General features: G+C 34.9%; 3 protein-coding genes across 4 annotated transcripts in view; 2 read left to right on the top strand and 1 right to left on the bottom strand.

The window, feature by feature from the left end:
• LOC138179192 (small ribosomal subunit protein uS3m-like) overlaps positions 1 to 21,850 on the bottom strand; it is a 270,513-nt gene that overhangs the window by 94,231 nt on the left and 154,432 nt on the right. The gene's annotated exons all lie outside the window — the stretch shown is intronic.
• The window catches only part of LOC138179191 (CCR4-NOT transcription complex subunit 6-like), an 828,627-nt gene that overhangs the window by 768,640 nt on the left and 38,137 nt on the right, over positions 1 to 21,850 (top strand). For both annotated transcript variants that reach the window (XM_069111736.1, XM_069111735.1), the window contains exon 7: positions 5,745 to 5,828. In XM_069111736.1, coding sequence (XP_068967837.1) covers positions 5,745 to 5,828 — 84 coding nt within the window. The remainder of the gene's footprint in view (positions 1 to 5,744; positions 5,829 to 21,850) is intronic.
• The window catches only part of twin (CCR4-NOT transcription complex subunit 6-like twin), a 196,169-nt gene continuing 177,823 nt past the window's right edge, over positions 3,505 to 21,850 (top strand). The window contains exon 1 of the mRNA XM_069111721.1: positions 3,505 to 3,917. The gene's annotated coding sequence lies outside the window, so the exon portion shown is untranslated. The remainder of the gene's footprint in view (positions 3,918 to 21,850) is intronic.

Here is a 21,850-nt window from a genome sequence, read left to right as displayed (position 1 = left end):
AAAAGAGATAAAAAGTTTGATTACTTGATTATTTTCTTTGGTATATCGATTATGCTCTGTATATTGTATTGCTCTTTATAAATTGAGTTGATTATTTTCCCCAATATATCGGCTATTCGGAATTGTTTTGTGTACTTTACTTTATTACTTTCTTGGCAATTTTTAAGTTTTTAATAACAATACCTTCTTCCAACGATGAATTGTTAATTTTTCATCGAATAAAAATATAATCCTTCCTCGTTCTGCTGTACTTTTTTCGTAAGATTTATAATAGGAGCATTTACTCTGCGTACGACGTGTATACTCGTTATTGCTTGATTTTACCTGTACGTCCCGTAAGGGATTTTTGAAAATAAACTTCGCAGTTAACAGGATAACGGGAACGATCCTTGTCCATATATATTTGCTTTGTCCTTATCTTTTCCAACAAAAGAAAAGAATACTTCATCATCTTTAACATCTCGCCCATATATTTGCCAATGAACGCAGGTTTAACACGCATTTGCATCTCTATTACACGAATCAACTAGCGAATGTGACACGTAATAATTAATACAATAGTTAGTAGTTAATACAACGTGTAACAGATGTAGGCGCGCAACGTTGACGACAGCTTGTTCGAGTACTGAAGCGTAGAAATGTCAAATTGTCATGTACCGAAGTCGTAAGAGTAATAAGACTTTAACATTGCATTCCTACTGCATTATTTTGTATTATTATGTGAGGCAGTTCCGCGCTGTTTCCATTGCAAGAAGTTTATTTAGCTGTATTTCTCGCCGAGATGACAGGAAGAATCAGTCTACCGATTTGCTTTGTGAATGCATAACGAGAAAGAAAGACGAAATGCACGCCTTTCGTACTAGATCTGTCAGAGGCCTAGAATCTTGAACCAGTGTGTTAAAAGTACAGATATTTCGTATTTGAAACTCCTATGGAACAGCGGATTAACTAGTGCATTATTAGTTTGATTTTAGAAATGTATTTTATTTCTATTAATTCTATTATAAATATAAATTCATAATATTAAGGGTATAAATATTAGAATACCTACTTGGTAACACTTATTGAAAAATTCTAACGAGTTTTATTTTATTTTATATTTTATACTATAAGGTTCATATGATTCAAGTGAAATAGTAAATATAAAACAACTATAAAATTTAAAAGTAGAGAAAAGTATTAAATTTACAATAAATACTAATACGTGTACTAGCATGTACCTACGGCAGTGTAGATTCTAATAATTTTAATTTTAATATTAATTTAAATTTTATATGGTTACATTTTATAACATAACAACGTTCGTTCTCAGAATTGTTTCAATCTCACTTGACGAAACTATGGCTTTTTATGTCGTTATTTATGTCGTCAGCCGTTATCATCTAATGTCCTGTCCTCTAAAAAATACATTAATACACGAAACAAGTAATAATCTTATAGAACAATGCCCTGTGGCTCAGCTACATGTGGTAAAACTTCAAACTAAACGTCAAGCTAAGCTTCAAACCAAATTTATGTAATTTCGTTTTGCACGTCCTGTTCCACATGTGCATTGACGTTATCGCAGTGAATTTTCATTCATTTCGGTGTCCATGGAACTTTTACAAATGCATTTCTACTACTTCCGCTATCTCAGTAGAAACGTCCAGTAAAACCTTTAACGCATCAATAATTCCTACCTTCATAGTAGAAGACGATAAAACATCTGTTCCTACTCACAATTCCTTCCGTCTTTCTATAATACAATTGCTATTCTATGAAACTGTTATGAAAGAAGAAGCTCTAAAGAACAGTGTTATTATAATGGTAAAGCCAAGAAAATACATAAAGCGTAATGATATCCCAAAAATCGAAGTAAGGGGAAAACCTATTGAAGCACAAGAATATAACATTACTCATATTTCATAAACAGTCTACCAGCGATGCTATATACTATGTACCGAACAAACCGTTGGAAAGAGAATTGTTCTTTGCGGCCCTGTGCTGCTAAACACGGTAATATAATATAACCTAATATAATGTAACATAATAGAATATAATGTAATACAATATAACGTGATATAACTCAACATAATATAATACAACGTAATTTAATATAACGTAATATCATATAATGTGACATATTATAACGTAATAAAATATAGCGTGATATGATATAACGTAATATAATATAACGTGATACGATACAACGTAATATAATATACCGTATTAGTGCAACATAATATACTATAACGAGATATGATACAACGTATTATAATATACCGTAATATTATGTAACGTAATACGATATAACGTGATATAATATAACGTAATATACTATAACGTGATATGATATTATTGGATACAATATAACGTAATATAATATAAAGTGGTATAATATAACGTAACATAATACAACGTAACATAATATTACGTATTACAATATAACGAAATATACTATAATGTGATATGATCTAACGTGTTATAATATAACGTAACATAATATAATGTAATATAATAGAACGTAATATAGTAGAACGTAATATCATATAACGTAACATAGTATAACGTGATACAATATAACGTAATACAACGTAAGGTAATATAATATAACATGATATGATATAACGTAATACAATATAACATGGTATAATATAACGTAATATAAAATAACGTAAAATAATATATCGAATATCTTACAATGTAATTACGCAAAATGCACGGAAAATTAATGGTAAATAAATATTGTAATTCTTAACTGATAAAAATGTATATGCAATTTTATCGTTCCATTACATAGCTGTATCGTATAGCGACCCCTAAGGAAATGACAAACATTAGTACCCCAGCTCCATTTCAATAGATCCGATAGTCAATAATTAGCAAAATATAATTTAAAATATATCTTAAGTTAAGCGTTTTTCAGACACAAATATCTTAATACTCCTTCGTAGACAATAGAAAAAACAGATTGGTATGAAAAGATGTATGACTCCATTTTTGTTCAAGATTTGGGTGATACTGCGTTTACGACACGGAGAGCACATCTGCTCTTTTTTAGAAAGTTGAAAATTCTTACCTTGCAAGTTGTAAAATTTACAATGCTCGATGCTAAGTACTCGAAGGCTCCGCTCTAAGGTGAACCACGCGTCCTAAACCTCAATATTCGATGAGAACGTGACATTGGACCAAGACGTTACGCTACGCACCCTCGACCACGTACGCACAAGACGCACCACATTCGGGACGTTCACGATATTTCGACAGTTACAGAATTGGAGAAACAAATTCCCACTTCACAAAAAATGTTGACTAAAACACACTCTCTAGACTGACAATTAGAATATAGGCACCGGGCGCTTCAAGAGGCAAGAGACTCAGCACACGAACTCACCACCTAGTTGACAGGTCGTAACAATTTTAAAAGAATCTTGTAACGCCACCATGATATATGCAGATTATAACCAATCACTGCGTAGCTCTTAGTAGCAAGCTGCGACATCTATTGGCGAAATAAAGAATCTAAGAAGTCGCGACGACATTCGGGCGGTCTTGCGTCAAAACGCACAAAAATTATTAAGTATAATCACTAATTATTCGATATACGCTTAATTAGTATTCGCGAGTGAATATATTTTATTGTGCAATTTGGTGTTGCAGTGATAATCAGTGCTTCGTTATTACAGTATTAATTTTCTTATAATAAACTTGAAAAATTCATGTGGTTGAATATAGCTAACGAAAGCATAGCTATAACCTATAATCTCATAAAAATGAAACTTCTTTAACTTTGCTAAGAGTACATCCAGTAACAATAAATGAGTCCATTTCTACGGTAAATGATGGAAGATATATCGTGTTCAATAGTGTGAAATCCCGAGTATTTCAATCTGCGTGCACTTGGAAGATTGACTTGTCCATTAGCGGTTAAATAAAAGGTGTGTTTGTTAACAGCGTATACATTTATATTGGCTGGTTGTCGTACATGTAACTATATATAACTGTCTTGTGAACAAGATTATGATGCGTTAATTACTTCTAAACAGAAAATGACGAGCACTTAAATGTTCATTAAGTATTCACCGTTTTTTCCAGATCGTAAAGTTAATGACTGTCATAATAATGAATGCTCTCATAAAAATAGCAAGTTCTCATGTGCATCATAAACTTCCTACTAAAATGGCCTCAACATAGGACAGTCGTTTGAACGTTTCATCTTTCGTATCATATTATAAGTTGTCTGTAATTTAAGTTAGTTGATTTATTTCCTATTTCATGAAAAAAAACACTACGATTTACAATATCTCTATCGTTAAAAATTTAATTACACATACAAATTACTATAGTTACATAACATAATGTTGATGTTTTCGATACAGTGCACTTTGCTATTGATATGCAGATGACTTTTATTTGATACGTGATTAAATGTGCTGAGACACGTAACCGTAAATCAATCGGGTTAACAGATAATCGTGTGATTGATTTCGATTAGGTATTTCATATGGAAGAGTTTGACTGCCGGCAGAGAGAGAAATTGTAGTATGTTGGTGCTAATGCTTGACGATAATGTGGCTTTGCGATAATACCGCTTAACCGGCAATAACGTTATATCGTTGATAATAATACATCGACGATAATAATATTATAATGCTCTGGTAATTTTTCAGTTTCGAATTTCGAATTCTAAAGTACATTCTTGGAAAAGTCAAAAGAAAAAAATATTTGTGATTAATTATTTTTACAACGGAAGAATAGAAATAGAAATTAGAAATAGAAATTTATTTAACTGGTTCAAGTTTAATTTAAACAATTCAATTAATTACTAATTGATAATTTAAGTGGTTTAATTTTAAGCAAACCTTCTAAGAGAACATGAAAAAGGAAAACAGCATAAGGAAATTGTATAGATATTAAATGCAATTACCAAAAGAACTTTCAATAGATCTCTCATAAACCAAAAAGAACATAATTCAAACAAAACTATCTTATAACTATTTGACAACCACAGAACGAGATTCTTCTCGCTTACAATCTCTCTCGGTCTTTCTATCTTGTTGGAAATGTGTAAGAATTTTAAGCATACAAGGGACTTTTTAATTAGTGTAATGAAAACATAAGAGCGTAGAAATCCCGTCACGTAGACTGAAAATAAAGAGAAGGATTCCAAGATTCACTTTTTTCCTGGTATTTTTCATTTCATCTACTGCAAAACTAAGCTTAATTCTGCATAAGTTGCAGTTCTACAAATTCCATATAGGACACGGTATATGCACGAGATATAGTAACTTTAAGTGTACAGTGCTAATTATGCTAAAGAAATTATTATATGAATGCAAGAGAAATCTTTAATTTTTTTAATTGGATACAATTTATTTCATAATTTATTTTATAATTTAAACACTTAGGATAGCCTATGACTGTTTAGTAGATATTCGTTTCTCAGATTTAAAAAATGGCAGTATTTCATTGTAAGAATACTATTTCATATTTCACCATTTTCCTGTAATTTCAACTCTTATGATCGATGAATGTACAAATTACTTATACTTAACATCTATCACAAACGATACGAGATTAGCACGTTCAAGACTGAAGTTTCTCATACTAACACAATGTTATATGAAAACGAACATAATAGAAAATACATAGTACAAAATGTCATCACTTAATTTCTGACAATATTCTAATACAATTTATTGTTTCGACCTTGTTAATACATTGTTATATGATTTCTAACAACGAAAAACATTTATATTTTTCAGGTACGTACCCGCTGAGTATTTACTTTGTCTCTTATTTATTTCTTCCTTGGTTTCTGCAAATCACGTGTGCGCCACATCACGTGGGTAAGTAATTAAGAAAAGCGCGTCTAGTTGCTGCATGTACTGGTTCGTTAAAGTTTCGTATCGCCGTTTTTTAACAATATCACATTCGTTAAAACTTGGCACTGTTTTATGTGCATTTTTTTTATTGTTATTGCCGGATTATGTTACTAAACTGATTAAACGTCGAATCGAACCGTGGACATTTTATTTATGGATATTTACGAATCGGATAATCATCCGGCGTTCTCGTTAGCGTTTTATATCAAAGATCGGTAAAAAACGAAGCGTCAAAGGGAACGAAATATTTCTCTCTGGATCTCGAAATTGTTTATTTCGGCGAATATTCACGAATATTGTACTTTAATGATGAAATCATGAGAAGTGTAGTAGAATTTGTCATTGTTAAAGTAATTTTTAATTGCAAGTACTTGAAGAAATGTAATTTACTGCACTTACCTCTGCCTAATGGGGAAATCGTAAAATTTAAATGAATTCAAGTCGTAACTGTAATTGTACATTTATTTTCCGACCGCGACTCTTCAGCCACAGAGTCACCACAGCATAATCCCAATTTTACCCGGAAAGAGGAGCGCTCTCGTGTCCGTAGTTTTACCTATTTTCAGTTCACTCGAATTTCCACCTATAATATCCATCCCTATGAGATACTGATCTTACATACGTACATATACGTAGAAATGTACACATATGTGTATTGTGTGCGATGAAATTTAATGATTTCACAATTTTCTATGTGGACCTAAAATAGGTACAGTGTATTCGATCGAAAGTATTAGATCACCTACAACATACATTTTTTATGAATATATTATGTGCACTGTACGAGACTCTTTGAAATTTCCTCAGCACTGTGAGGAGACACAACTATCGTAATTGTGATAGTAATATTTTTAATCAACACCAAAATGTATGTATGTATAGGAGATACAAGATATGTATTTATTGCAAATATAATGCTTAATGGACAATTAATATATAACATGAACAATAGTCTTAAACATATACAATTAGTGCTACAAGCAGTCTCACTAAATATATTGCAACTTATTTGTTCACGAAATATATATGAATACTTGTCAAGTAACGTAATTACAAAAATTTAGTGAATCAGTTGAAACAAGCATTTTATTTATTTAAGAAAGATATATTAAACTTATTAATATAATACACTACGTAACCTGCCTTGCGGCTTCGCCCGCACGATATTTAAATTTATGTTTATTAGCCTCTATTTGAACCCCTTTTAGAATTTCAATTACGAGAAACCCTCAAACACGTGTTTGTCCAATTTTAACGAAGACTTTATATGCCGAATGTCACGTCTCTTGCTTTAATGGATATGGAGATATACTTTGCTTTGAGAGAAGAACATACCCATTTTTCACCCTTTATTTCCAAGAATATTTTCTTATCCCATGCCTACGTCAAAAATGTGGTATACTGTTCAAATTTTACGTTTCTAAGTACAGCGGTTTGAGCTACGCGTTGATGAGTGTATCAGTCACTTTTGCATTATGTATTGTAGTATCGTGGACAAATGGCCTAAGAAATATCAGGTGAACCATAAACAATGTCGCGAGAAAGCCTAAGTGCCGACAGGCCTATTATTGTGTTGTCGGTCCTTCAGTCGAATAGTTACGCGGAAAAAAGGTGTACATAACCATGGTCACGGACGGTTGCGGAACACGTACGTGGTGGGGCTATGATAAAAGACAAAGGGATGCTTAAGGGAGAAAGACGAATTAAGAGTCAGTATGAGTTGAGAAGTCAGAGTGTTGTCAGTGTCAACTATCAATTTTGCTTTTATTAAACTTTATTATGAATTCAGCAATCAACAACAATGGAACAATAGAATACACACTGAATTAACACACAACACTTGTTCACTGCAACAACTAAATCTACTAAAACCTAGTTACACTGATACGTTAAGTACGTGACTGTCTAAGGGTAGAAACTCGGTAAAAAAGATGTTGACTATTTTAAAGATAGAGACTGAGTTATGTTTAGTGACGATGTTGTGGCGGAGGAAAGCTAGGGGTGGGTGTGTCTGAGGCCACGAGATGAGCTGATTCGTTAAGGACGATTTTGGTTAGGAAAGCGAGGGCGATAGACATTACTTTTGATTGGAGCATAAAAACTCTGGTGGACTAGGAAGGGTCTTAGCCGCCTTTGAGAGAAAGTTGCTAACGGAAAATACCGAATGTGAGAAAACTAACTTTCCCGTATCTTCTCGTAGTAAACAAAAATGTAAAGAACACTGGAAATAGAAGATGCTTGTTTTTGGTCCGAAGGACCTTAACTATGAAAATGCCAAGATTTATTGGTGGGTACGCAAGGATGCGTATGCCATCTTGCCCTTGATGTGTGGCCTGGTCTCTGTTGTTTTTTTTTTTATTTATTAATATTTACAATCAATTCTCGCATTGAGAATTTTCAGTAATTTTGTCTGGCGTGGCGCAGTGACATGGCTAAATATTTATAATAAGTTAATACTTATTATAGATAAGTATAATAGGTCTCTGTTGTGGATTGAGATTTGGTTGATGTTACATCAGCGTCGTCAAAGAGAGTGTTGTCAACGTTGTCGAGGAGAATGGTCGCGTGAAAGAGAGCGTTGGAACCGTGGTGACGAGAGTTGTGAATTAACTATTTAGTTATCCTAGTTGTGGCACATTACTGTATTTAGTTCATGTTAAATAACCATCGTTTCCTGTTTAATTCATTCTAAATGAATAAATAATAAAATCCTACAGTATGTATGTGTGTATATATATTCAGTGTATATATATACTGTATCAATTGTATATATATACAGTTGATTAAAATATTCTTGAGATGCCTACGAAACGTACATATGCTTCGAATATTTTATAACTTCTATATACGTTCTGAAATCCGTTTCACGTCTTATCAATATAATCACGAGAGTCGTGTCTCGTTATAATGCTAACAAGATTTCAAAATGTTACGTATAACATATACAAAAGTTTCTAGGAGTGTTCGAATACCATCGCGAGCTACTGTATATGAGGCACGACACGTCATAGCATTTTCCTATTATTTCAAATAGTTAGCAATTACTTTCTGTATACCCATCCTATTGTTTCGTAACTTTATACGCGCTAAAAAAGTTCTGCTGATGCATACAGCTGCCATATTTGCATCTATTTTAGCTTGCAATTGCATTTTTCGGCGGCATGCATCCAGTGCAATATCGTCGAGTTGCGTAACTGTTGGCTGCTTCGAGGGGTGAAGCTTGTGCGTTAACCACAAAGGTAGTCCGATACAATCACCCTCGGCTTTAGATGTTTTCATATTCCTAGTATCCCGTTTCATCGTCGCTTCATTGAAATCTAGCTTCCTCTGCCACTAAAATGTCCCTCTAAAGCGTTACATAATGTACATACTTGGTCGAATATGACATGCCAATGTTGCTTTCGGAAAATCAGTATTTACTACTTGCATAGCTTTTCTATTCAATTGAAAGTAATCATTAATTTGGACGATTTGTCTAAGCCAAATCTGAAAAGAAAGAACGATGCAATAATGAAAATATAACCAAGAATCTAATAATACGAAATCGAAATAATCATCGGGAAGTACAATGAATATAAACGAAGGATACATTCAGCTATTAATAGAATTTTTTTTTATTTGGTAGACTATTTACATTCAATTCTCATTGAGAATTATAAGTAAATTATTTTGGCGTGTTACTGTAACATGAATAAAATTGACGAGACTTTTATTACGTCGAACATACGAGTTTCTTATGTCTAAGGTCCCAAAAGAGGTTCGTAGCGGCACACGAGCTAGAGAACAAATCGAGCCACGTGTGTTCGAGCCTCGGAGTATCAACATTGTAGAACACACATACTGTAATAATAACTAAACTCCGGGCAGAAACAATGTCGCCGCTACGTGGAACCGTCTAACAATGGCGAATGGTATCGACCAGTATAAATAAACGAACGCGATCGTAAGGTGACCATTCATCAGTCTCAGTCACGTGCCATCTCAATAGCGAGTTATACACAGTCTTAGCGTATCAGTTAGTACCTTTTAACGAACATTCTTTGTGTCTATTTATTATTTCAAAATACACTCGACGATTTTAACGCCTTCCCGTGCCTTTTAGTTCGACGAAACTCGAGCCCAAGCGGTAGACATCGACGCGCGCTAAACAGACCAGACTGATGCTCGTAAACAGTCGCAATACGAACCAAAATGTAGAAACTAACACTCAGTGACGATCGTAACGGGCAAAAAAACAGTCCGCGAGCTTGGCTTGTTATGTTTACGTTTGGCCCAAGTATCTGGTTGCGAGTCAAACTCGCGATATTTATGTTTGAGCCAAAATCTTCTGACTGTCTGACTCGATAAAGTACGGGAAGGGGTTAACAAAAAGTTATCTCGTCATTTAAAATCACACGACCAATCATCCCTCCACAGGTTTAATGATTTCGCATTCTTTTCCTGTTAGTAAATGTTAAGGAATATTTATGGACGAAAGTGTACGCTCGCTGATGTTGCTCGATATTTTGCAAGAAATGTGTTCCATTTTTTCGAATACGTCTGCAAAAAAAGAATTTCGTTGTTTCGCAAGTGCAGAAGAACCGGGTTCTCATCTTACACGATCCGTGGCGCAAAAGCGGTCATCACTTTTCTTTGACACGTGTAGCGGCGCGAAGGTGGTGCTTAAATTCTTGTATCTCCTCTTGTATTTTCTTTCTTTCGTCCTCTTGTGTTCTTCCTTCAAGTCACCGTAAATAAGTCGTCCGCATTGACAAACGACAACGAGGCTTTCCCATGGTTCGGTCGATCGTTTATTCCAACAACGAATTGCCGTTGTTGCCGCCGTACATGTCTCCAACATCCTCGTATCTTCGTCTCAACAAGACTGTGGCAAAGTGTGCGTTCTATGAGTCGGATATTTAATTTATAGATTTCCATTTTGCGTATCAAAGATTGCAAACCGATCTTTCCAGCTAATAGCTTCTGTTTGTAGAAAAACTCGCAGTGTTTTTGTTGCTTGATATTTTCCAATTCAGAGTGAAAAATAATGTTCATTTGAATACCCGATCCGAATATCCGTTCGCTAACCAACGATTCACGTCATTACCAACTAAGTATATGGCGCAAATAAAATCAATTGATCAGTTAGTCTATGAGCTGCGTTAAAAATCTTTACAATCACCAAATTAAAAATTGAAGAAGACAAGTTAATTTTTGTTAAATTGGTGTTAATTCTTGTGTTAGTTACCTCGCTAGTAAATATAAAAATAGCAATGCGTTAAGGAACGATAAACCTGTAAATAAATAAGTAATCGTATCCAAATTATCAATTATTTTGCAGTTTGCAGTAAAATTGCTATATTATATGTCATTTCTTTGAGGCGGGTGCCATTGAAATCTTTAGATGCTAATGCAATTGAATTAGCTAAAACCTTTTCTATTTTATTTTTATTTGTGCCATTAATATTGGTGAAGATAATACTGGCCAGTTTAAATATGAGAATGAACAGCAATTTTTTATTCAAAACTGCACAGAGAATCTGCAGAGATGTATAGCAGCTAACATATCGGTTCACATGAGTTGCATTAAAGTAAGTTCCTTCGCTTCTGTACGATTAATAGTTTACATCGAAAGAAATTAATGCTATAATTTTAACTCCGCGCTAAACTGATCCATTCTTGTTCTCCATGTCCCAATTGTATTACTTAGTGCATAATTTAATTTCATCGATGAAATCGAGTTAAGTTACTGCTAAAACCCATCGTTTAAGCCAACAATCCTTATAATTATAGTTAAACATTCTCAGATAACATAACTTTGTCATTCAAGTTGTATCGGTTTTCACATCAGACTCGTATGTAAATCATCTCAAGATTCCCAACTGATTCCCGAGTTGCTCGAGTTCGTGGCTGTATTCCGCAACTTTCCAACAGTTCCTTAAACTACACATCGAGTTCATCTGCGACGTGTTTCCTTCCTGATTTCTTATCAGATTCGTTGGCAATTCCCAACAATCACAATGTTCCCCTGACTTCGAATCAGACAGACTTAAATAACACACTGATAGCTGTATTCCTTTGGGAAACATCCTCTGGCTGCTTTCCTATTGTTAGTTCGTATCATTATCATGTGCAGGAACGAATTCTTTCTGATTTTTCTGTAAAATGGAAGTTTTATTGTCAGAGCGAGTGTCGTGTTATGTTCGATGTAATACTGTGAACAATTGGACTGATTTGGATCAATGATTCAACTGTTTCGGTTGACTCCTAAATCGTTTCTGACTGAGGACATTGTTAATGAGTGTGTGTTCTACTCTACAAATTTTGTATGCGTTGTATGCATGATATACACTCCACTTCCGAGTTTCTATTCCATAATATATATTCTCTCTTCATGCTACTCGGTGCTGCGTCTAGTGAAACTGTAACTGTGTCCAAACTTTAACGAACTTCCCCATGTATCTTCTATTACCAAAACGTCTATTATTATTCTGAATCCTATTATACTCTTCTCAAAGGTCTATAGTTGTATCTATAGTCTGTTCAACGAGTCCAGACACAGGATATAAGCATTCACATGCCAAAACATATGAGAGAGGTAGCAGGTCTAACTATCGCCTGATCTGCAAACGCTATTCCTTTGTTTATGTCAGGATTGGATGTGTCAGTTCGTAAGACCCGTAATTAGTTCAGGAGAAACTCTAAGCCAATCTGCATTGTTATTCGTTCCTTGTTTTTATGTATTTTTTATATGTATTCATATTTCTCGTACCATGTTTATATTTACGTTAAGTTAGTTTTGTTTTTCTTTATATATACTTAGATCTGTGTTCCTACATTTTATAGTTTGTTTGTTTTTATAGTGTTGTTTATAGTCGCCTCGATTCGTTGAATAGAAGTTGGAAGTGTTGATAACCTTTTTTCTTTTATTCATTTGCTTGTGTATCGAACAGGCTATGCACTTTTCTGACGCGCTCACATAAGCATCGTAGCCGCAGATTCTTTGAAGCGCTTGCTAGATCTAGTTAGCGGCTTCTTTATCGAGCAACGTTCGTCGACTAATTTTACTAGATCGCTATCCGCTTCGTTGATTGACACAGATTTTTCATTAAACGGACCTTTGACGATACCGTCTGATAGACTGTGTTGAACTGTAATTATAGTTTAATCGAATGGCTGCTGACATATGCTCGTCAACTGATGGCTATTCGCTAGATCTGCCGCGCCCTTTGCTTCCTCATCTCGCGTATGAATTTGATGTTCGCCATTGGATCAAGACTGGTTACGTGATATCCCAGTCACATATTGCTCATACACGCACTTCGTCTATCACTACGCTTTTATCTCCGAATCGCCACACGTCACTTCTGTAATAACTACTTGTTGAATGTCTTCAATCTACTAGACTGTTAAATCGTTAGATTGCTAGTTCGAATCCGGTTCGAAGGACTAACGTCAGGATCACCTATCGTAGATATTGCATCTCTCTTGGTAATTAGAAGAACCACCCAGGTGTGAGTGAACTTAGCACCTGGAAATGATGAATGCATCTAATTTGTTAATAGCGATTGTTTATTAATCTACTGTGCTATACTTTATGTTATACTCTATGTTGCTATAACTCTGTGCTATTTAAAGCTGCATTTAAATTCTTCGTGTATCTACATATTGCTGGATGCGGATTCTTCTAAACATTTTTAGAAAAAATATGAACGAATAATATTTCTTTCGTGAAATTCGTTCTGAGGATTTCTAGGCATGTGTACATTTTATTGCTAAAATTTATTCATTTTGTGAACTATGAATTTTTTTTCTCATTTAGCCGGATGATTTCGTTTAATTATTTTCATTAAAAATATGGACGAATATTTTCTAGGAAGATTTCTAGGAATATGTGCATTCCATTTGTTTGTTAAAATACTTTCATTTTATGGATTATGGATTTTCGTTCTTATTTATTTAGATAAATATATTTCTACGAAGTTTTTAGCAAGATTGGCTGCTATACAAATACTTTCTACATCCGCTATAACATATATAGTCCATTTAAAATTATGTACCGAGCGCTACTTTATTAAAAATCCTATTTAACGTGCTATGATTTTATGCTCGCTCGACATCGAAAATTCTGACAAAGTTCGACATTTAGCACAGATTTTGCAATTTTTCGAGATAAATCTATCGCATTCTACCTTGATAATTATACGTCCTGTTCGTTTCTGCTAGCACAGTAACTGATACTTTCATAGTTTTTCATAATCTAGCTTTTCTAGTAACTTAAGGAGAATTTACGGAATGTTTCTTTGCCAGAATAATCGAAATAAACCGAAATGAGAATATAAATACTGCAGCGTTATCTGTCAGACGTAGGCGTGGATATTGCCTCGCGTCAACATCAGATCAATTTAATTAGAAATAAAGCTACGTATGAAAAAGAGTCACTCTACGTTTTCCGGCATATCATTTCATGCAGAATTCCTTCCTTTCAGGCTGTATGGCCAGTTCAGTCCTAATGAAATAAACGAAGGAAATTTAATTTCAAGCTTAATGTAGCCGTGCTTTATTTATTAGAAGATTAATCCTCTAATAAACATTCTAACAGTAATACGTTTCCACGTTAAAATTCATTACCGACGATTTATTTTATTGAAGGATAAGTAGAATTGCAATCTTCGTTTCATTAGTCGCTAGAAAAATATTTGCTTCGCAGGGTCATGGATGAGTGGCTTGTGCATCCTCGCGCGACCTGTTTGCCGAAGAACGCCAGCGATTCTTGAATTTATGCAAATCACATGCATGTACAAAATCAATCTCGATAAGACACGTGTAGTTAGAACAAGTAGGGAATGGGAAGGCTGAAGACGTGCGAGGAAGTTGATAATTAATTAGCGAGCAGAAGTAAGAACGCCATTGCTCTGAGTGGCAATCGAACCGACGTATAATATATGTAGTACAGTTGCGGAACAGATACGAGAACACGGTTTATCCGCGGCTTGATATTCATAGAACAATCAGGACGTAATCGAGCGTAACATAATTATCGCCGACGATGGTTGGAATGATTCTCACGGCAAAAGGCGACGACGTGAGTGCCATTCGACGTCGCGGATATTTCTCTTGATGAGAGCGACGAGCAAATTATCCAGTTTTACGATAGTCATTCTTGCAATGGTTGTTGCAACGGGATCACCTTTTTTATTTTTTCTTCATGAATACTTTTGTTACTGAAATTGCGATATTGCCAATACACTCGTTAAATGTATTTGGCGTTACTTTTACGTTTCGAGGCGAGAGACGAACTGAAGTGTCGTAGAAATTTTGGAAAGTGGAAAACTATCGCTGTTTGTTAAATATGCTTTAAAAAGTTCGATCCGGACGATTCCAAAGGCTAATATTTTTATTCTGTTTATTGGCTTGTAACATAAATAAGTTCGATTAAACTCATTATCTTTCTCTATTTAATCGAACTTATTTATTAAACTCATTATCTTTCCCTATTTAATCGAACTTATTTATATTACAAGCCAATATACAGAATAAAAATATTAGCTTCTTGGAATCGTCCGGATTGAACTTTTCAAAGCATATTTAGCAAACAGCGATAGTTTTCCACCTTTCTTTTAAACTCATTATCTTTCTCTATTTAATCGAACTTATTTATGTTACGAGCCAATATACAGAATAAAAATATTAGCTTCTTGGAATCGTCCGGATTGAACTCCTTAAAGCATATTTAGCAAACAGCGATAGTTTTCCACCTTTCTTTTAAACTCATTATCTTTCTCTATTAAATCGAACTTATTTATGTAGTAATTTATTCGTTTCAGATTATTAGCTCAGAAATCGAACTCGGTTACATATATATTATCTTTATCTTATTGCCTTTATACTTCTACCGAACCAGCCTTACATAATTATTTCTTTGTTGAGCTACTCACTGCTACTAAAACTGTCTTCGATTTACCATAAAGCACTTTTGTTCCTTGAAACTACTTTAAAGTATTAATTATAACAAAGACAATACATGAAAAAAGGCAAAAGAGAGAAAGAGAGAGAGAGAGAGAGGAAATATCCACTAGTTAGGAGCTACCTTAGCCATTGCTACAACGAGAGTTCTTGAGTGCACTCTTGCTTGAATATATTCAATCTGTGAGTGAGCGTGCAAAGTAATGAAAGCAGTAATTGAAGTAACTGGCTCGTGGCCGTTGCCAGTTATTGCTCGCAGACAGGTAGATGTCGTCAAGCACTCGAAAGAATAAGATTTATTCGATGTGTGGGTGCCGTACATAGAAAGTAATTAACTAACAGGCTGAACATCTTAAGGTTTCAAAACTATTTAAAATGCTTTCCTTTTCGTAATCGATCTTATTAAAACGTTAAAGGTGTTGGTTTAAGAGGATAATTTTAGATTTTACGTAGTCGATTTAGTTGATTTTAAGAAGTTAATTGAGATATAATCGTAACCAGGAATTTATGGTTACGAACAACCACAAAAAACTGGTAATTTTAATATACGTTTCTACACATACGTTTATACACACATTTATACATGCAGTGTATATGAGTATCCTGTATATTGTACGATAAGTTGTATTACACAAACTCCATTGTTCGTTTCTCTTTTGTGTCTAATAGATTTCTTTGCATTTTTGAATGGTATACCGAGCTCATTTTAAAATACCAGCGGGACAGCTTCTTTGGCAGCTTCGTTCCTGCTGTATCTTAGTGGCAAGGAAACCAGGTGATAGTGATTGTACATTCTTTATTGGACATATTTGTGTTTAGTTCTTGTACGCTTGACATTGTTTCGTTTCCATTCTGCGAATTTTGTGTAATTACACTGAAGGAATCATCGAAGGTAGTGCAATTGTTGATATATTTTTACCACGCGAAACTGAACTTCTTCACTCGCCAAATACAATTTGCGAGGACATAAATACTTTTCGTGTACGTAGCAGGATTCGATAAAAACTTTTCCATGCATCTGGCATACTTTGACATTGTTAAAATGGAATAACAGAACCAGTTGTGGAATTCTCTGCTAGTACAGCTTCGATGCTGGTATTTTCAGCGTGTGAGTATCACGACAAAATGACAGAGGACGACGAGATTCATCAGATTGTGCTATTGAATTGAAGAACGTGTACGTGCCGCAGCATCGCGGTTATTATCGTTCGATTAATCCGTGACAGAAATGCTGGCCGATCTACCGGTACCCGAAGATCTATTATAAAATCTCATTCCATTTTGCTATTCAGAAACAGCGATTATATCTGTTCATAACTTGCACAGACTTATGCAACGCGATATAAACTTGATCTATTTTGTCCCGGTAATTAAATGTTTCGATACGTGCATTACATTTCCGTCTAACAAATTATGTTTCATTTGCACACACGAAAGAATTAAATATATTAATAGATATCTTTACTTAATTGTAATATCGGAATATAATTGAAAAACATCCATTTAAAGCAATTATTCAAAAATTTAGTTGAATATTCTGGGATCGATATCAAGTCGGAAGATTCATTCACATAAGCTTAACATTATTATCTTCTTATTATTATGTCATGTATATAAAATGTTATCTATCTAATAAAATATAATAATTGTACAATACATGGAAGAACGTCCATTCAAGTATAATAATTAAACGACGAAATATCTGTAAATTAATGGAAGGATATAAATAATTAGTTTCTGACACTTTAAATACGCAGATAGCATTTTCTCGTTGTCATCTTATATTAATAATTTTTCTATACACTTTTCTAGAACAATATTTTCCTATAATTTTTCATGAAATTTCATTCGTCCTTAGATTTAAATTTTTATTTAGAGAACGTAGCTCTTTTTCTGTATTTCTTCCATCGAAATACGATTAATCATTTATGCAATTGTCTTTAAACTAATTGAATAATATAGAAAACGAAAATTAACGCTACCTTATTTCGTGTTGCATTTAATCTAAAAAATGAAAGTTTCACTATTTTCACATCGAATCAGCTTTCCATAATTTTACCACGAATTAAAATATGCTTAGAGTAGAGGTTTGAAAAATTATCTGTTCGTTAGAAAAATTGCGTATTTACAAAACTATTGAAAATTATAATTAGGATAATGCCTATAATCGTGTATATGTAATATTATTTTTCCTTACTTAATAACGATAACAAACGGAAAACTAATATTAGCACACGAGCCTTTTGAATCTGTTTAGAGGTATTCAAGAACCAGTTGTTAAACGATCGGAGCGGTAGTTGTAAGTACGAGATCGCGATAATAGCTAGTTTTTTCAATGGATATGTAGGTAATAATATTTAATTCCTCGGGGTAGAATATAAACGTTCTACACATACATACATACATACATATATATATTGAATGAACGTAAAAAGGAAAATGTATAATATTAATCAGGCTTTAACAGATTCGCTGGGTGGAAGTATAATTTATGGAAATCACATACGTGGCATGTGATTTAAAATACGGAGATCTGATATTATGATGCTGTACAGAATTAATTGAAATAATTATGCAATGAACGTGCTATAAGTAAATACCAGACGTGCTGTTGACTGATTATGATTAATAAATAACTATGTTTCAGGAAGAATTTTCATTATAGAATAAAGCAATCCATATCGTTTCTAGAAATTTTTAAAAACGTCAGAGATCTTTGGGAGCAGACAGTAAAACGTGAATTAAACAATAACCTTACGTTATAATGAAACTCTTGTATTATCAACATGCATATTGTACGGCGTGAGTTGATGCAGTTACGGGATACACGCGTGGACGTGTATGAAAGTCAGTGAATATGTTTTCGCAATGAAAAATTTCATTTGTTTATTTTCCTGCTTTTTCGCCAACGAAAACACCCAGATTGTGAGATGCAGATTCCAAAATTGTATTTTTATTTAATACATTTGTGTAGGTAACGATGCAGTAGCTGCTGCAATAAACAAGTAGCAGTGATAATAACGTAATATTCCTTCCCGTGTAGCTTTCTATTACATAATTTTCTGCAGCGTGCAATGTGTACGCAGAAGTTAGAAATCTTCGCTAATAACGAAATACAAGGGATGCATTCGGTTGTATTGGTTGGATACAACATCGTGATTATGTTTTCACAGAGACGAAAATGAAATGGCAAGAACGAAATCAGTTTCGTATAATGAAATGGACAGTCCTGTTGTACGGTACAAAATTGTAGTTAACAAAAATTAATAGAACGAAGTATAGTTAGATCAATTTTGTTGAAGTGGTCGCCACTTATAAGAAAACTCTACATCTGGTCTTTTTAGTTTCTCAAGCACTGAAGCCATCGACAGCGCGTAGACAAAAGACTGCGACGAAGTCAGACCATAAACAGTAGACAAGCGACGTTGGCTTCGGGGTTTTCAGTTATTGGGTAACACAGCTAGCGTGCGGATCTGGACCAGCTCAAATTGTATTCTTACTTATAATTACACTTATATTTAAATATATTTTCTGCCTTACAATTTATCCACTAGTTTTCTCTGATTATACATCGAATAACCTCAACAAATTTGTATTCTAATCTTGTTTACTAGAATATCATATTTGGTTCCATGAAATTCAGAGAACAAAACAGTTATTCCTTCATTTATTTATTATCGCATCAGTTTATGGACATTAGCGACTGCTATTCTCTACATTGGTAGTTTACAATAGTCTTTCCTGTATCACAATTAAATTTACGCTAAAAAGTTACAAGTCTAACTAAATAATTGAGCAGACTCCGATTGTACAAGTATATCAGTCAAATATTTTCGTCGTAATTTTCTTGTCATGGCTTATTTCCCTATTTTCCATTCGTTCTTCTTATTAGAACAAGATTTTTTATCGACGAGTTTAATACTCCGATTATCCGAGCAAACAATTCCAATTTCCCTGCAAGGAGGTTTCTCCAAGGATCAAATAAAGTACAGAGAAATGAAAATCAAACAAGTTACTCAAAGTACAGCCGCTAGCCGCGCGTTTCCACTGATGTAAGTACTCGCGCAAACGTTGCAAATGCGTAGCAGTGTCGAGCGAGCAAACGACGCCAGCAAGGACGAAATTTACGCAGCGTCAGAGAACCGTCGCAAGTAGATCGTTTATTCGAGCTCGGAGGAAGAAATCTGCGGCGAACATCTCTCGATTGCCGTTCGATTTGCAGGAAACGGGTCTCGGCGACGGCGCGTTTACGTCGCGATGGTTCGCGCAGATCGCTTCTCACAGGACGCTGTGCAGAAGTTGATGCGAGGCCGCCGCTGCCGCTGGTGCAGGTGGTGGGCGCACGCCACGATCCGCGTGTTGCGATAGCATGGCCAGCTCGGTTTCTATCTCTCCCGACAACTTAATTCTGGTGCAGGCGGCCTGTACGCTGCCAAGAAGCGCGCTCACTCTCCGCGTGTACACGAGGAAGCCGGTTCCCTTCAGAGAAACGCTTACGCGGCTTGCACGAGCTTCTGGTGCTTCTTTTCTGCCGCTACTCTTCCCAGCCTTTGCACCCCATCCTGAACGCGCGATCACCTTCAAATGGAATCGAGCCGACCTATGGAAAAGCTATCGACGTATCTCGTCCGAGATGCCACTTAAACTACCGACCGACAGTGTTAGAGCGCGGCCAGCAACGCGTTTCAAGACGGGGCTTTTTAGAGCAACGGGTAGCTCATAACCTATTGAGGAAAGCAGAAAGCATAGTCGCTCCGACGAGACCAGTCGGTAGATCCGAACAAGTGCACGTGCTCGACGCACGGACAGGACAAAGCCCAGAGCTGCTTGCTGAAGAAATGTTAATTCGACTGAACTGAGGATCCTCGTTCCTCGTGAGGAACGTGAGGACACGTGAATATCACGCGACCGTTTTGTCGATAGGACGGACTATAGATATCTGCTCTGTTAATTTGGTCAGAAAGCTTGGAGAAAATTGACTTTTAGCGTTAACGATCATGCGGCGATTCACATACGTCCGAGTTTCAACGCAGACACGGCTTTCTTATTTAATATACGTAGAGACAAACTATTTGTGTACTACCTGGTGGTAGCAATGACTCGATTTAAGCAAAAGTTGCGAACAAGTCCTTTTGACTCAACGCGACAGAAGTGTGAAGAGTCCGCGGGAAAAAGGGGGAACGAAAAGTTTTAGCATTTCTCAGGAAACAAAAATTTATTTTTCTCTGTGTAATGTCACGACCTCATATTTTCTCATATATCAAAATAAATCAGCATTTTATTATCCGCTTTTTTTCTACGTCACTTTTACCATCATTTAATGGTAACAAACCATTCGATCATTCGATAATCACGAGACTCGCTAGAACATGCGTTATTTTAAGGAATCTGTTTTACAATCAATGAAATTTTAACCAAATCCCGTGAACAAAAAAATTGAAGTAAAGAAGAAAAATAAAGGGAGCTTCCAACTCCTCTTTTACATTTATATGCACTAACGTAAATTAGGAAGAAAAGTTGAGTCTAAAATAAAAAACGTGCTTCGCTGCAGCTGTGTATTGTTAGTTCGGACAATGACGCTTGGCTCGAAGGTATTCGATATAAAAATCTGTACGTCAAAAAGGACTACGTACATCCAATTTAAATGGGTGCTGCAGCAAGCTGTAGCACGAACTTTTTGCGTGATTTCGCTTCGTTCACAGTAACGTGGTACGATCCAATGCGGTTTGGTAGCTGTGATCTGACTTAGGCTACACTCGCAAAAATGTCAAAAAAAAAAAAAAAAAGAAAAAATGGACGTTACTTCGTTTCTATGTCTGTCATAACGATATATCGTCACGTACAGTCACTCAGGAAAGTCCGTTTACCTACACCTACCGAATGTCGAGTATCTAACTTACTAGAGAAACTAAAAGAGCAACGTCACAACATTATTTATACTTAGATATTACACAGATATTATTCACGCACTTCTAAAAGGAATTGAAAAAATCAAAATTAATTAACTCACAAAAATCTTGCAGTAAAACTGGATCAGAAGT

Source organism: Bombus flavifrons, chromosome 4 (genome assembly GCF_040668555.2).
Source record: "Bombus flavifrons isolate JBK064 chromosome 4, iyBomFlav1_principal, whole genome shotgun sequence".
Classification (NCBI taxonomy): domain Eukaryota; kingdom Metazoa; phylum Arthropoda; class Insecta; order Hymenoptera; family Apidae; genus Bombus; species Bombus flavifrons.
The sequence above is the reverse complement of the archived record's forward strand: the minus strand, read 5'-3'. Positions and strand labels throughout refer to the sequence as shown.